Below are 13,850 nucleotides of genomic sequence, written 5' to 3'. Positions count from 1 at the left end.
TTCTAATATTTCCAAACAAATAACTCATCTAACCTTGTCCAAAGATATAGTTTTTCCATCTAAGAACAAGGAAGAAATTTCAAGATTTACAAAGGTCAAAAACTACATAAAGGTTCATATGATTTTATTATCATCCCCTTTAGTTATGCCTTCATAAAATACTTTAAAGAACAAATATAAACTCTACTTTATGAAGAATATAATAAAAACTCATAACTTACTATGAAGTATGAGAAGAATATGAAAAAGAGAAAATAAAAGACTACCTTAGTTTGTATAGGAAATTTAGTGTAAAAATGAGAGAATGAGGTGGGGTATTTATAGGAGAGCCTCACCCTCATCAAATCATAAAATTTAATGCAAGGTAAGTAGATTTAGACTAGCATAGGTGATGTGTCTAATGGTGGTGGAGTGAGAGGAATAGGTGATGTGTCTAATGGTGGTGGAGTAAGAGGATTTGTTAAGTGATTTAGGGGATTTTGTGTAAGTGGATATGTACTTTCACTTGTTTAACAAGCAAGCTTCTTACATGAAAGTGATGTGACCTTTTTGATGACACATTCTCGATTAAACCATTCCCGAGTATTTTCGACTAATACCCGGTCGGATAATAAAAATATCCCGATTTCGGTTTACGGTTAGAACTTCGAAACACGGAATTCAGAGTGAAAATAATTAGAAATGCATTATGGACAAACTTGATGTCTATCTTGACTCGAAATAATATTTCGAAGCCAATGGCGCAATCTTAATTTGATTCCGAGTTACGGAACTCAAAAACACGTTATTGGGTCGAATTCGGGTGAATTTGGGTCCGATAGCAGCTCAAAAACTTTTCGTCACAGAAAATTACGAAAATTTATCACAAAATAGGAAATCAGAAAAAACGACTAACACTCAACTACGGTTTAGTCTAATTTAACACCGATTAATTTCTAAAATTAATCGTTTTTAAAATAAATAATTAATAAAACATACACAGAAAATTCACGGTGTTACTTTTTGAGGTTGTTGAATTTGTTCTATAAGTACTTGAAGGAGAACCTCATTGTTGTCTTGTTCAAGAATATTGTCAGGAACAATATTCTGAACATTATCTTCTATTACCGAAGTTGTTCATTGAATGATAATAGGCACAAGAACTTGTTCACCATTACTGATAGATTCTTCCTCAAAGACAACATTGTTGATGATCTCTTCCTCCCAAAATCAACTTCCTCAAGAAATCTTACATTTCCCGTTTCAAAAAAGTCTTGAAGTGAGATCACAAAATTTGTAGCCCCGAAAGCGTTCAACATAGCCAACAAAATAATAGTTAACAGTTCTTGAGTCCACTTTCCTTTCATGCGGTTTATAAGGTCGCACCTCAACTGGAAAACCCAAAATGTGCAAGTGTTTTAAGCTTGGTCTTTTATTACTCCAAAACCCATATGTGGTTTTGTTAACTGCTTTACCTGACACCTTATTAAAAGCTCCCCCAAAGAGACTCTAGTAAGGAAGATTGACTAACCATACTTCTCACCATATCATTAAGTGTTCGATTTTATCGCTCAACAACATCCTTCATGCTAAGTTTGCCTAGTATAATGTATTGCGAAACAATTCTACATTCTCTAAGGACAAACACAAATAGCACTTTCACAACATCCTTATTGTTCTTTCTTTTCTTATTCTGAGAGGTCTATCTCTCTACAGTCTCTCTTTCTCTTGCACACAGTGAGATATAAACTCATTGAGAGACAATTTGTCCTTTTGAGTGTTATAGCTCACTTTGCATGACCCAAAGTATATAGGGAGCGAGATCAAAACCAAGTGCACGAGCAAGTCATCACTAAGCTCTAACTTAAGTGACTTGAGTTTTTATGCGAGATTAGACATCTCCATAATATACTCTTTTATGTTCCTTTGCCTTTATACTGAATAAAGATGAGTTTTTAATTAAATTTTTATATATATTATAGTTTTTTATTATTATTTTAAGATTATATATCACATACTTTATTATTATTTCATAATAAATTACACTTATTTGACTACAATCATATAAATATTATATTAATCTTGTAATAATTATTTTTATATATTGATTATTATGAAGTATATAAATATATAATTAAAATTAAAAACTCATTTGATACAAGCAAATACCTACTACTGCACGATATTGTGGTTTTCGGAACGGGATGGTAGTACCTGCGTCCGCCCGCCCCGTTGTTATCCCTGCCTCAATGCTGCACTTGGCTTGGCTAGTGTGGTCCCCACAGAAAAACCACGCGTTTCACGTATTCTGCTGGGTCAAATGCGTGTCACGTGGGCCACAATTTTCTTTTGTTTCTTTCCTCAACACAAAAGGGCTCTGATAATTTCACCCACACATCACTAACCCGCTCCTAACCACCACTTTGTCCCTTTCACTCTAACCCCGCAGTCATCACTTCTCACACACTCTTCACCCGCTACCCGCTGTCACCGGTTCCTTTTTCTCCTTCTCCCCAGCTTCGGTACCGGTACATCCGGTTCCCCCACACGTGTCCTCGCCGTATAACCGGCTGGACCAGTAGGTAGGTGACGTCATCATTATCCCTTTGTGTGATGAGAGAAAAAGAGAGAAAGCAAAGTGCACTTTAAAAAAGAAAGGAAGAAGAAAGATGAAGAGAGGACTCATGACTTAAAAAGACTAAGACTTTTGAGTGCTACAATTTTGATTTATTATTATTATTTTTATTTTATCTATTGTTAAATAGTTGGTGTTACTATTATTAATTAATTTGTGGTGCAAAATTGCGAGTGAGGGAGAGGGAGAGAGAGAGATTGGCGCTTTGAATTTCCTCTCAGATTCTGAATACCTAATATCTAGGGTTTTATTGTTCTTCCCGGGTAAGTGAGTAATTTGATTTTCCTTTGATTAGTTTTAAAAAAATTGATTTTGGGATTAAGTTCGATTGCGTGATTCGTTTCTCTATAGCCTCTTTTGAATTTAGGGTTTTTGGTCTTGCTCTTGAGGTGAGAATTTTGAGTTTTTTATCATCTGGGTCGAATAATTCTGTGGCTGCATGGCTTTTGCTGAGGAATTTCTTGTTTGGAATCACGAAAAAACCCTAAATTCTTTTGGGGTAGGAGTTTCTTCGTGAGTTTGGGGTTGGTTATGGATTTAGCTCACAAATTTGGTGAAATTCTATGAAATAAAGTTTCTTAGGTAGTGTTTGGTTGTCTGGTCGATAAATATTGATTGGAAAAAATATTAGGATTTGTTCTAGATTTTGTTCCTGTGGTTTTTTAATTAGCTATAGATATAGCTAATAATTGAAAGTTGTTCCCTTTCAAGAGTTGCAAGCAGTCTAGTATAAGGTAAAGTTTGTAAATGAACACCAGTTTTGTAAATTTAGGCTGACTAAGAAGTATTCTGTTTAATTTTATGATGAATCATAATTAATTTCACTGAGGGTGTATTAATTTTCTTACATTGTGCATCTTTTAAAATTATTGTAAAATTATTATTCTTTTAATGTGTTTCTTGTTGTTTTAGACATTTGTATCAATCAGCTTTGTTTAAGCATAATGAATAATGAATAAAATTGTATATGACTGTTATAGTTTTTCTAGGGATCTAAGGATATGCAGTCCAAGTCTGAAACAAATCCCATGAGGTCGGATCTACATTCCTTTCAACCAAGCAATGTTTATGCTGAACCTTGGTGGCGTGGTATTGGGTACAATCCCATTGCCCAAACAATATCTGGGGCAAATGCAACTAATTCATCCTCTCTTGATTGCCCTAATGGTGATTCAGAATCCAATGAAGGTCAGTCTTTGTCCAATAGTAGTTTGAATGAGGAAGATGATGCTGCTGCTAAAGATTCCCTACTTGCAGCTCCTAATCAAACAGGTGGTTTAGACTTTAGAGTACAGTGTAACTATTTATAAACAGTAGAATAAAAGGAAGATAAACAGATGAATTGACTCTTCAAATTATATTTTTTGGCTAGTTTTTTCATTTGTTTAAATAGCATAAATTATAGAGATGTTGAAGTACACTATTCTTTTTTTGTAGAAAATTATGGACAAGAACAAGGGATGCAGCATACTTCAGCATCTGCACCTTCTGTGCTTGAAGATGCCCATACCCAGACCCCGCAGCTGGAACTTGTTGGTCATTCAATTGTAAGTCTTTGCCTTTATTGTTATCACATTTTTGACATAAAGAGTCCTGATGTAAATATCACCACTTTGTTCAATAGCATAAAACTATGCTGATTCTTGCATAACTTTTGGTGGACGTTCTATTATTATAGAACAGACTGTAGCTGCGTGCTTTTAGAATGGATGGGACTTCTAACATTCTTTGATGCAGGCTTGTGCTACAAATCCTTATCAAGATGCATACTATGGGGGTATGATGACAGCTTATGGACACCAGCAGTTGGTATGTGACATTAATCGGTGTTTGTACATGATTGAAGTTTACTGCATATGTAGGTCATAACCGACTTGCTGATTTGCATTTCACATAAATTAGTCTGATAAGAAATGTGGTCAGTACATAACCCTGAAGGATAGTTTGTTGTCATAATGTTAAGAAATATGGTTAGTGCATTTTATTTGTTTGGTCTATTGCCCTGTCACGCAAGGTGATATTTGTATAGTGGTGAGATATATAACAGCATTATTTTTAATGTAGGGATATGCTCCTTTTATGGGAATTCCACATGCGAGAATGCCTTTGCCTCTTGAGATGGCACAAGAGCCTGTTTATGTGAATGCTAAACAATACCAGGGAATTCTGAGGCGAAGACAGGCTCGTGCTAAGGCAGAACTTGAAAGGAAGCTTATAAAAGCCAGAAAGGTACAAATCCACTAGACCTAATGCATGTTTATGTATATTTCTATTTTTTTACTGTTGTAGTTGGGTGCTGCTTTATTAATTGGACAGGTGCTATCTAACCACTTTTAGGTGTGAGACATTTGTTCTGCTCTTTTGCCTATTACTACACTAAACCTTATTACCCTCATATGTGCTAAAAGCTTTTGTTTTGCATGAATCCTCTCCCAAAAGGAACTAGAAGAGGGTATTTGCCTTCTTTTGGTGTGCAATAAAATAAGTGGTTCGGAAATACAAGCAGTTTAAGAGTAATTTTTCCTTTCCTTTGAGAGAGAATGAGAGATAGCCTTTTTTGTCCAGGCAGTCTTCTCTACCTTTTTTACATGATATCATCTGATAGTTGCTTAGTCTTAGTCTAGAAACCATTTTTAAACTATAGCAGTGGGCATGTGAAACGGAAAAGTTTGTTGAAAGTTGTTCCGTATTGCCTATCAAGAGAAAACAAGAGATCTGCTGACCTTGTAATGACTCAACAACATATCCTTTCATCTTTTGAGCCTTTGCTGCCTTTGCAGTAAGGTCTGCTACATCCATGACTTGCAGTAAAATCATATAAAATTAAATATCAATTTACTATACAGAAATCCAAAATCCTAGTCAGAGTCCTAATATCTATTTCAATTCACACCGAATTACACAATAGGTTTGATTTCTATGTTCAACAGATTTATCATTGGGATTTGTCTTGTGCTTAAATTGCAACTCTAGGGGATTTTTAACATGCTGATATAGACATGGTTAGTAGGAAACATTTTGCAATGAGATAAGTAAAAATGGGAAGCTCCATATGGTGAATGCAGAAGCATGTTAACTAGAATACTTTTGAGTTTGTAGTGAAACATCAGCGAGGAAAAACTTCTAATTTAGTTTTGAAAGATTGCTATTGGAGACTGAACGAAGTTAGCATTGTCTGTAAGAATTAGGTTCTAGAAACATAAGCATGCAGATGTAGTCATTGGAAAATGGAAGTCATACAAGTTCACAAAGGTCAAGAAACTTATGACCTTTTAGCTTCTACAATGATTCTGCTACATTAATTTATGATTCCACTCTGATTTTGCCTCTGTATGCAATCACCTTTTAAAGCCATTTCACTAAAAATCATGAAAACAAATAAAGGGTTGAAAAGCTTATTTTCTCGATGTTTTGAATGAAAAAGAATCTGGTGCTATTAGTATTGCTGTCATGATTAATGTTTACTGTTTTCTTCATTCAATTCTCGTATCCTCCTCTGGGTATGATAACATCATCTGTTTTGCACAGCCATATCTGCATGAATCTCGTCATCAGCATGCCATGAGAAGGGCAAGGGGTAGCGGAGGACGTTTTGCAAAGAAATCTGATGCTGAGGCCTCAGGCAAGGAAAAGGATATGGGTTCTGGTCCAGTCCTGTCATCACATTCGATCAGTTCATCTGGTTCCGAACCTTTACCTTCTGACTCTGCCGAAACCTGGAATTCTCCAAATATGCTGCAACAAGATGCAAGAGGATCAAAAGCACAAAGCAGGCTGGAAACACCCAATTATGAAAGTGGCAGTGGCTCCTACCATAATCATAATGGCATGCAATCTTCAACTTATCATCTGCCCCCAGGTGAGAGAGCGGAGGAAGGCAACTGCTCTGGTCAGCAAAGGGGAATCATATCCTCCGAGCATGCCTCACAGAGGCGTCTTGCTATACAGTAAAACCCCCGGCATGGGGGATAGAGTTGCCAAGGTTGGTTTGTATCCTAGTGATATATTTGGTGAATACCTTGGTTATCTGTCAACATACTTGGCAAAATATTCATGCCAAGCGGCAAATCATTCTTGGCTTTGTTCTTGTGTTTATGGTGTGAAAGATATGGGGGAAAGAATGATGATTGGTTTGTGATTTCCTTTGAAGTCAAAGCAATCTTTCTTATCTCATTTTTGCATTTTGTACAGAACTATAGTGGTTAGTGAACTCAAGCCCAGATGGATGGTCAGATCAGAGATTTCAGAAGACTTTTGGAGAAGTAAACTCTTGACATGCCAACTCTAGTTTTATGGGTTTTGTCTTATGTATAACTCATTAGTTAATTTTAAATTGAGACATCATAGGGGAATGAGAATGACATGAATTTAGTTAACATTATATTAGTTTGCCTTGTGATTTAATTTTAGCATTCTAAATTTCCATATTTTCTCTAGCTAAACAAAAGATAAATAAGAAAACCATATTTTCTCTGTGCTCCACGAACCTTTACCTATTTGTTTAACCTTGCCTCATAAAAGTGGTCATGACATTCTAATGTTTTGTTTGCGAGTTAGATTTTAAAGGAAAATGGAGAGAAAAGAAAGGCTTGAGAATTATTTTACAAGTATATTTCATGGCTCTTAAATTTTCCCTTTCATTTCCTTCCAAAATCATTTTGCAAATATATCCTAAATTGCACATGCCCAAATAATGTGTTTCAATTATAGAATAAAATGAAATCAAGATCCTATTTAAACTTGATGCAATAAACTAATACTTTGATCTTCTCCCTTGCATTAGCTTCATTGTTAATATCCACTTGACCCTGCGTCACTTTATCTTAAACAATCGAGGCACATTCAATTCAAACAAATCTAAAGACTTTAACATATCACGCAAGGAAATAAAGTAATATTAGATCTTTATGAAAACCAATTTCTTCTCCGTTAAAACTAATTATTAAAGTAAAACAAAATTTAACTAATAATATCTATAATGACAACTAGAATAATAAAATGATATAACCTTATTTCCTAATAAGGTTAAAATAGATCTAGAAATTATATAAAATCTAAGAAAAAATTAGACAAATTAAGGAAACCATAGGTAGTATACTACAAAATAGAATGAAGGCATGACAACACAAACATATCTAGGCGTTGTTGGCTTGATGCATAAGGTGGACGGGTGTTGTTGTGTTGTCATGAATGGAAGAAGACAAAACAAAAGGATATATAAAAAAAAAGAAGAAAGATTATAAAATAATGAGAAAGATTAGAAGAATAATTAAAGCATGAATTATATTGTTGGAGTAATATATATATATATATATATATATATATATATAATAATAATGATATGATAATAATTATAATAATATAATAAAAAAAAAGAGATACTATAAATTATTTATGTGTAATATATTTATATATTTACATTAATATATAGGATAAAAGTGATGTTGTATAATTAGGGTTGGAAAGATAAAATAATTTAATTAATATACTTTATAATAAATAGTTTGATAAGTATATAAGGAACATAAAGCAAAGAAAGTAATATAGAAGAATATTAACCGGTAAATTATTTACCAAATGACAAATACCCACAAAAGATCTTTAACATAAATCCAATTATAGGTGGTCCAAAAATTATAAAATAGTTAAATAATAATCAAATAATATTTCTATCTACAATATAGTTTTGAATAACATCTTTATAGTAGTGTGTCTATAAGATAACAAAAATATAATGATCTAATTGATAATGATTCAAAGATGGACTGCTCACTTTAAAAAATCCAGATTATTTTAGATGAATTTAAAAATAATGGTAAAGTTTTTTTCTGTGTTATTTAATTTGCATCTATTATCAATTTGGTCAAGGTTCTTAGTAAATGAGTTACTCATTGTACCAATAGATGAATGACTAGTTGACCAATTTATATTAAAAATTTATATAATTCATAATGCTAGCTAATATTATTTAATGGTTATGTGTTTTAAATTTAAAAACATTACCACCACATAAGTACTTAATTCAACAATCAATAAAGAATATTTTATCATCATAAAATATCACAAATTAATTGAAAATGTCATTAAACAACATAATTTTACACTTTAATCAAAACAAAGAAACACACAAATAAGTTTTAAACTTAATTAAGAAAATAAGATTTTCTTATAAAGTAAGCTAACAAATGACAAACATAAGTAGAAATAAACTGAAATTATAATATTTTTCATTTAAAAACAATGTTATTTTAGTGATCTAAAAAAAACAATTATTGACTATGCTAATATAATATGCCGCCGAGTCACTGTTTTTAGGTTTAAATCAGCAAATTTGAGTATAATCTTCTCAATATTGACAAAAGATCGATAAAATGTGTGATTCAGTCTATTAGAGTGTGTGATTCACAGTTGAACCATCCTGTCCAAGCTGATTTCTATAACATTATTTTTCACACATAAAAAATCAGGAATATGCATGTGTTATAGAAATCAATTTAAATATTTATGATATTATAACTTTTTTTTGAAACAACAAAGAACTAATGCATTAGAAAAGCACAAGGGGTGTTAACCCATAACAAAAAAGCTATAGATTGTTTCTAATACACTGATTACGAAGACAAAACGACGGGTTAAGACACCATTGTTTAAACGGAAAAAAATTTCTACCACATGAAGACGAATACGACTGCCAAGTTCTAACTTGGATTAGATCGATGACATGAAGATAACAAACCTTCTTATTATTGAAAGTAGCCTCATTTCTTAATAACCAAATTGACTACACCACAAAAAACCATAACATTCTCCAAGTTTTCCTCCCTTTTTGAGCCCTCCAATAATAATCATGCAGAAGAAGGAATTCACCTATTGATTGCAGAATAATGAGTGGAATTTTAAGCCACACATAAACTCTACTCCACACATCCATAACCCAATTACAAGATAAAAAAAAGGTGATTGAGAGACTAGTTACTACTTTGTGTAATTAACATGTTTATAAATATAAAATTAATATGTAATTACAGACTTCATATTCAATTATAATTACTATTTTTGTTTTAAAATATAATTTTAATTTTTTAGCTGTAGAATAATTTTGAATCATGAGGGAATTAATAGTTATACGTAAAAATAGAAGTTAACTTGCATTAAGGAGTGATTTGTCATAATAATTTATATTTTATAAATACCTTAATTGTTGGACGTTTTAAGAAAGTGGGATTCATACTACTGTATTCAAACGAGTGATATAAATACATAAATATATACTCGGATTATTTGTTTTTTCATTCCATAATCATGCTTTGAATATTGTAACGACGGGATCCTCAATTAACCACCGGTTTCACAATTCAAGAAGATGAAGAATGAAATTCTGAACTTTCTTAATTGATTTGGAATCATCATTATATTTTTTATGGTTAAAACATAGAAATTCTTGTTTATGTCCAATTTGAAAAATATGGTCATTAAACTATAATTCTAAACTCGAAAATAGATTATAGATCCGAGAATATATATTAGCACACTATTTGTATTCATTAAAATGACATACTCTCTAATTGCACGAATTAATTATATCATTAATGTATTTTATTAAAAAATAAAATAATATTTTTTATTAGGGTGTACAAAAGTTTATCTTGTACCCATGTATACAAAATGTAATAGGGATATTAGTGACACATAGTTGGAAGTTAAAATTTGATTAATAGATTTGTTTGACTTTTATTAAAGAAAACATTTAATAATCAAAACGAAATTAATAGCAGGAGAGATCACATTGATTATGTTGTCCTTGACCCGGAAAAAAAAATATGACACTAGTTTCAACTTTTCACCAATCCTTTTGGCGGTGATGGCGCATCCATTAACCACCCTCCCGTATTCAGTGGTGAGGGATACGCCTACTGGAAAGTCCAGATGAAGATTTTTATTGAGGCCATTGATTCAGATATTTGGGAATCCGTAATCAACCGACCCTTCGTCCCACTACACTTAGTGGATGATGAACCGAAATAAAAACCTAAAAGCTTGTGGACCGATGAGGAGCGCAAAAAGGTTCAGTATAACTTCCGCGCTAAAAATATAATTACCTCGGCCCTATCATATGATGAATTCTTTCGAGTATCTCAATGTCAAAGTGCGAAGGAGATGTTGGACACTTTACAAGTGACTTATGAGGGCACTAGCGAGGTCAAGCGCACCAGGCTTGAGAGTGCAAAGCGTCAAGGATTGCATTAGCAACATTTATCTATGTTTTCATGAAGACAAGGAATTAGTTAAAGCTTGAAGATGACTCAACAATCAACATGTCGAGGGCTCAAGTTGTGTCTTATTAGACTTATGTTATAATTCTTTATTATCTTTTTAGAAGTCTAAGATGCTTGCCATAGATATTGAGTCTAGGTTAGGTAAACCTAGGTGTGAGTCTCACAAGACTTAATAAAGTAATGCTATCATGGAATCCAAGGACCTTGATTCCATGCCTTTGGCGACACTATTTGGAAATCTTCAAGAGCATGAGATGGAGCTTGGACGCTTGACCATGCATGAAGAGTCAGACCGAAAAAATAAAGGCATATCTCTTAAAGCAACAACATCATAACCTACTGAAGAGATAAATAATGATGACTCTGACTCTGACATTGACGAAGAAACATTACAACTTCTCGTACGAAAGTTTTGGAAATTCTTGAAGAAAAAAAGGAGGTTTCAAACGTTTCCAAAAGAAAGAGGCGCGAGAATCAACAAGAAAAGGCAAGAACAAAGAGCGCTTCACTTGCCATGAATGTGGTAAGCCGGGACGCATGAAATTTCAATGTCCCACTTACCTAAAGAAGGTTGATTCAGAAAAGAGCACTCCCCGGGACTTCAAATAGAAGAAACCTTACATTGTCTGGGATGTACCGGAGGAAGAGACGACATCAGGCACCTCAGATGAAGAGGAGACCACCAAGCTATGCCTAATGACAATAACAGATGAGGCTTGCGGATCAGGTAGTACAAAGGATGCTGATAATGAGGTATATTCTGACATTTCATCATCTTCTGATGATTCTCTTTCGTATGAGGTTTTATATGATGAGTATGTCGAAATGCATGAAAAAATAAAGAAATTAGCTAGAATTAGTGCCGATAGAAAAATGGTAATTATGCTAAAGGATCAAAAAATATTACAACTACAAAAATAATTAGATGAGCTGAAATTAGAAAATGAACCTGTAGATCTAATTTTTTCTGGTAATTCATGCGACTGCTCTAACGATAAATTATGTCAAACAATTGTCTAGTAAGTCTTGCGAGGACTTGAAAAATGAGAATTTTAAGCTAAATGAAAAACTCGCAAAACTTACAGAGAGTCAAAACCAATTAGATACCTTGCTAAGTAAAACCAGAAATGTTGGTGACCATACTGGATTAGGATATATCCCTCCATTACGTAGAAATAGACCATATAGGAAACCTGTAACTCATACTAATAAAAAGTCTTATAATAAAAATAGAGTTCCTACATGTTTTTATTGTGGCACACATGGCCACACCTCTTACTCTTGTTACATAAGGAAATATGGGATACCGAGTTGTGTTTACGCTTGGGTGAAAAAGGGAGATAACTCCTTGCTTACTAACAGAAAAGGACCCAATATAATTTGGGTACCTGAAACCAGCAAGTGATCTATTTTGCAGGTATATCTACGAACATATGGACAACATTGGTATCTTGACAGCGGGTGTTCGAGACATATGACAGGAGATAGGTCAAAATTCCTAGACCTATCATTGAAGGAAAAATGTTTCATCACATACAGAGACAACAACAAAGGGAAGATCCTAGGCACCGGAAAAATTGGCAACTCAACTCATGCTATAATCGAGAATGTTCTATACATCCAAGGTCTGGAACATAATCTGTTGAGTATTAGCCAACTCTGCGACAAAGGTAATCGTGTGTCATTTGATTCTGAATGTTGTATAATCCGTGACGTTTTATATAATAATGTAAAGTTTGTCGGCTATCGTGTAAATAACATATATATGGTTGACCTAGAGAATATCACTTCTCTTTTCTCAAAATGTTTTATTTCAAAAGAAGATCACATCTGACTTTGGCATAGATGGGGGTCGCTCACATTCATGTGAAGCATCTAGAAAAATTATCTAAAAATAATTTGGTTGTTGGTCTGCCAAAACTTGATTTTAAAAATTAGGATTCTTGTGACATGTGTAAAAAATGTAAAAAAGTTAAGAATTATTTTGGTAAAAAGAATGCGATATCCACTACTAGACCTTTGGAGCTTCTCCATATGGACTTGTTTGGACCATCGCAGATCATGATTTTTGGTGGAAGTTTTTATGCGTTGGTAATTGTTGATGATTTTTCTAGATTCACATGGACCTTATTTTTTAGCCAAACAAATTCAAAATCAATCTAACCTTAAAATTGTTTACATACGATTTGACCATGGCAGAGAATTTGAAAATCATAAGTTTAATAAATTTTGTAATAAGCATGGTATCATGCATCAGTTCTCGGCTCTCCGTACGCCTCAACAAAATGGAGTTGTTGAGAGGAAAATCGAGTCCTAGAGAAGCTAGCAAGAACCATGCTAAACGAGAGCAAGGTTAACAAATATTTCTAGGCTGATGCAGTACACGCTGCCTGTTATGTAATGAATCGAATACTTCTTAGACCTACTTTTTCAAAAACCCCATATGAGATTTTAAAAGGTCGAAAACCAAATATTTCTCATCTTCATGCATTCGGGTGCAAATGTTTTATTTTGAATAATGGAAAAAGAACTTTGGGAAAATTTGACTCGAAGGCTGATGAGGGCATATTCCTAGGGTATTCATTACATAGTAAGGCTTTCCGTGTGTTTAATAAGTATTCCATGCAAGTAGAAGAGGCTATTCATGTTCATTTTGACAAATCTTCTCCAAAAGAGAAAAGAAAGGTCTTTCCTGGTGATGTTTCAGGTGTGCTAGAAGAGGCATATTCAAGGGACATGAACCAAATCCAAGAAGAAGAAGCTGAAAGTGCGCATGTCAAGAGGAGCACTTTGGAAAGCTTGCCCACTATGTGTTTTGATGAGGACAATTTGAGTTTCATAAGAGCTTGAAGATCATCAACAAATCAACGTGCTTAAGCCTCAAGATTGGTATTAGACTTAGACTAGTAATTAGTTTAGGTTGAGTCTAAGGCTTAGGTAAACTCAATACATGTCTCATA

The 13,850-nt window shown here is 33.5% G+C and overlaps 1 protein-coding gene across 7 annotated transcripts; it reads left to right on the top strand.

The window, feature by feature from the left end:
- Nucleotides 1–2,370: 2,370 nt before the first annotated feature.
- On the top strand, nt 2,371–7,018 carry LOC109338162 (nuclear transcription factor Y subunit A-1-like). Of its 7 annotated transcripts, none has more exons than XM_019575316.1 (6): nt 2,371–2,561; nt 3,604–3,886; nt 4,052–4,161; nt 4,352–4,423; nt 4,679–4,843; nt 6,143–6,565. In XM_019575316.1, exons 2-6 carry the CDS (start codon nt 3,616–3,618, stop codon nt 6,563–6,565), a joined length of 1,041 nt encoding a protein of 346 aa, XP_019430861.1. In that variant the 5' UTR covers nt 2,371–2,561; nt 3,604–3,615. The 7 variants fall into 7 exon arrangements, with proteins under 7 accessions (XP_019430861.1, XP_019430860.1, XP_019430859.1 ...); XM_019575315.1 differs by lacking the exon at nt 2,371–2,561 and adding an exon at nt 2,645–2,877; XM_019575314.1 differs by lacking the exon at nt 2,371–2,561 and adding an exon at nt 2,645–2,877 and having other exon boundaries at nt 3,595–3,886.
- Nucleotides 7,019–13,850: the final 6,832 nt, after the last annotated feature.

The sequence above is a fragment of the Lupinus angustifolius genome, unplaced genomic scaffold (assembly GCF_001865875.1).
Source record: "Lupinus angustifolius cultivar Tanjil unplaced genomic scaffold, LupAngTanjil_v1.0 Scaffold_18_108, whole genome shotgun sequence".
Lineage (NCBI taxonomy): Eukaryota > Viridiplantae > Streptophyta > Magnoliopsida > Fabales > Fabaceae > Lupinus > Lupinus angustifolius.
The sequence above is the reverse complement of the archived record's forward strand: the minus strand, read 5'-3'. Positions and strand labels throughout refer to the sequence as shown.

Bases quoted from the DNA above. Each gene is read 5' to 3' on its own strand.
- LOC109338162 (XM_019575317.1), top strand. From the start codon at position 3,616: ATGCAGTCCAAGTCTGAAACAAATCCCATGAGGTCGGATCTACATTCC. The intron at 3,887-4,051 runs GTGGTTTAGACT...CTTTTTTTGTAG, and splicing joins TGCAGCTCCTAATCAAACAG to AAAATTATGGACAAGAACAA. The intron at 4,424-4,678 runs GTATGTGACATT...TTTTTAATGTAG, and splicing joins CTTATGGACACCAGCAGTTG to GGATATGCTCCTTTTATGGG.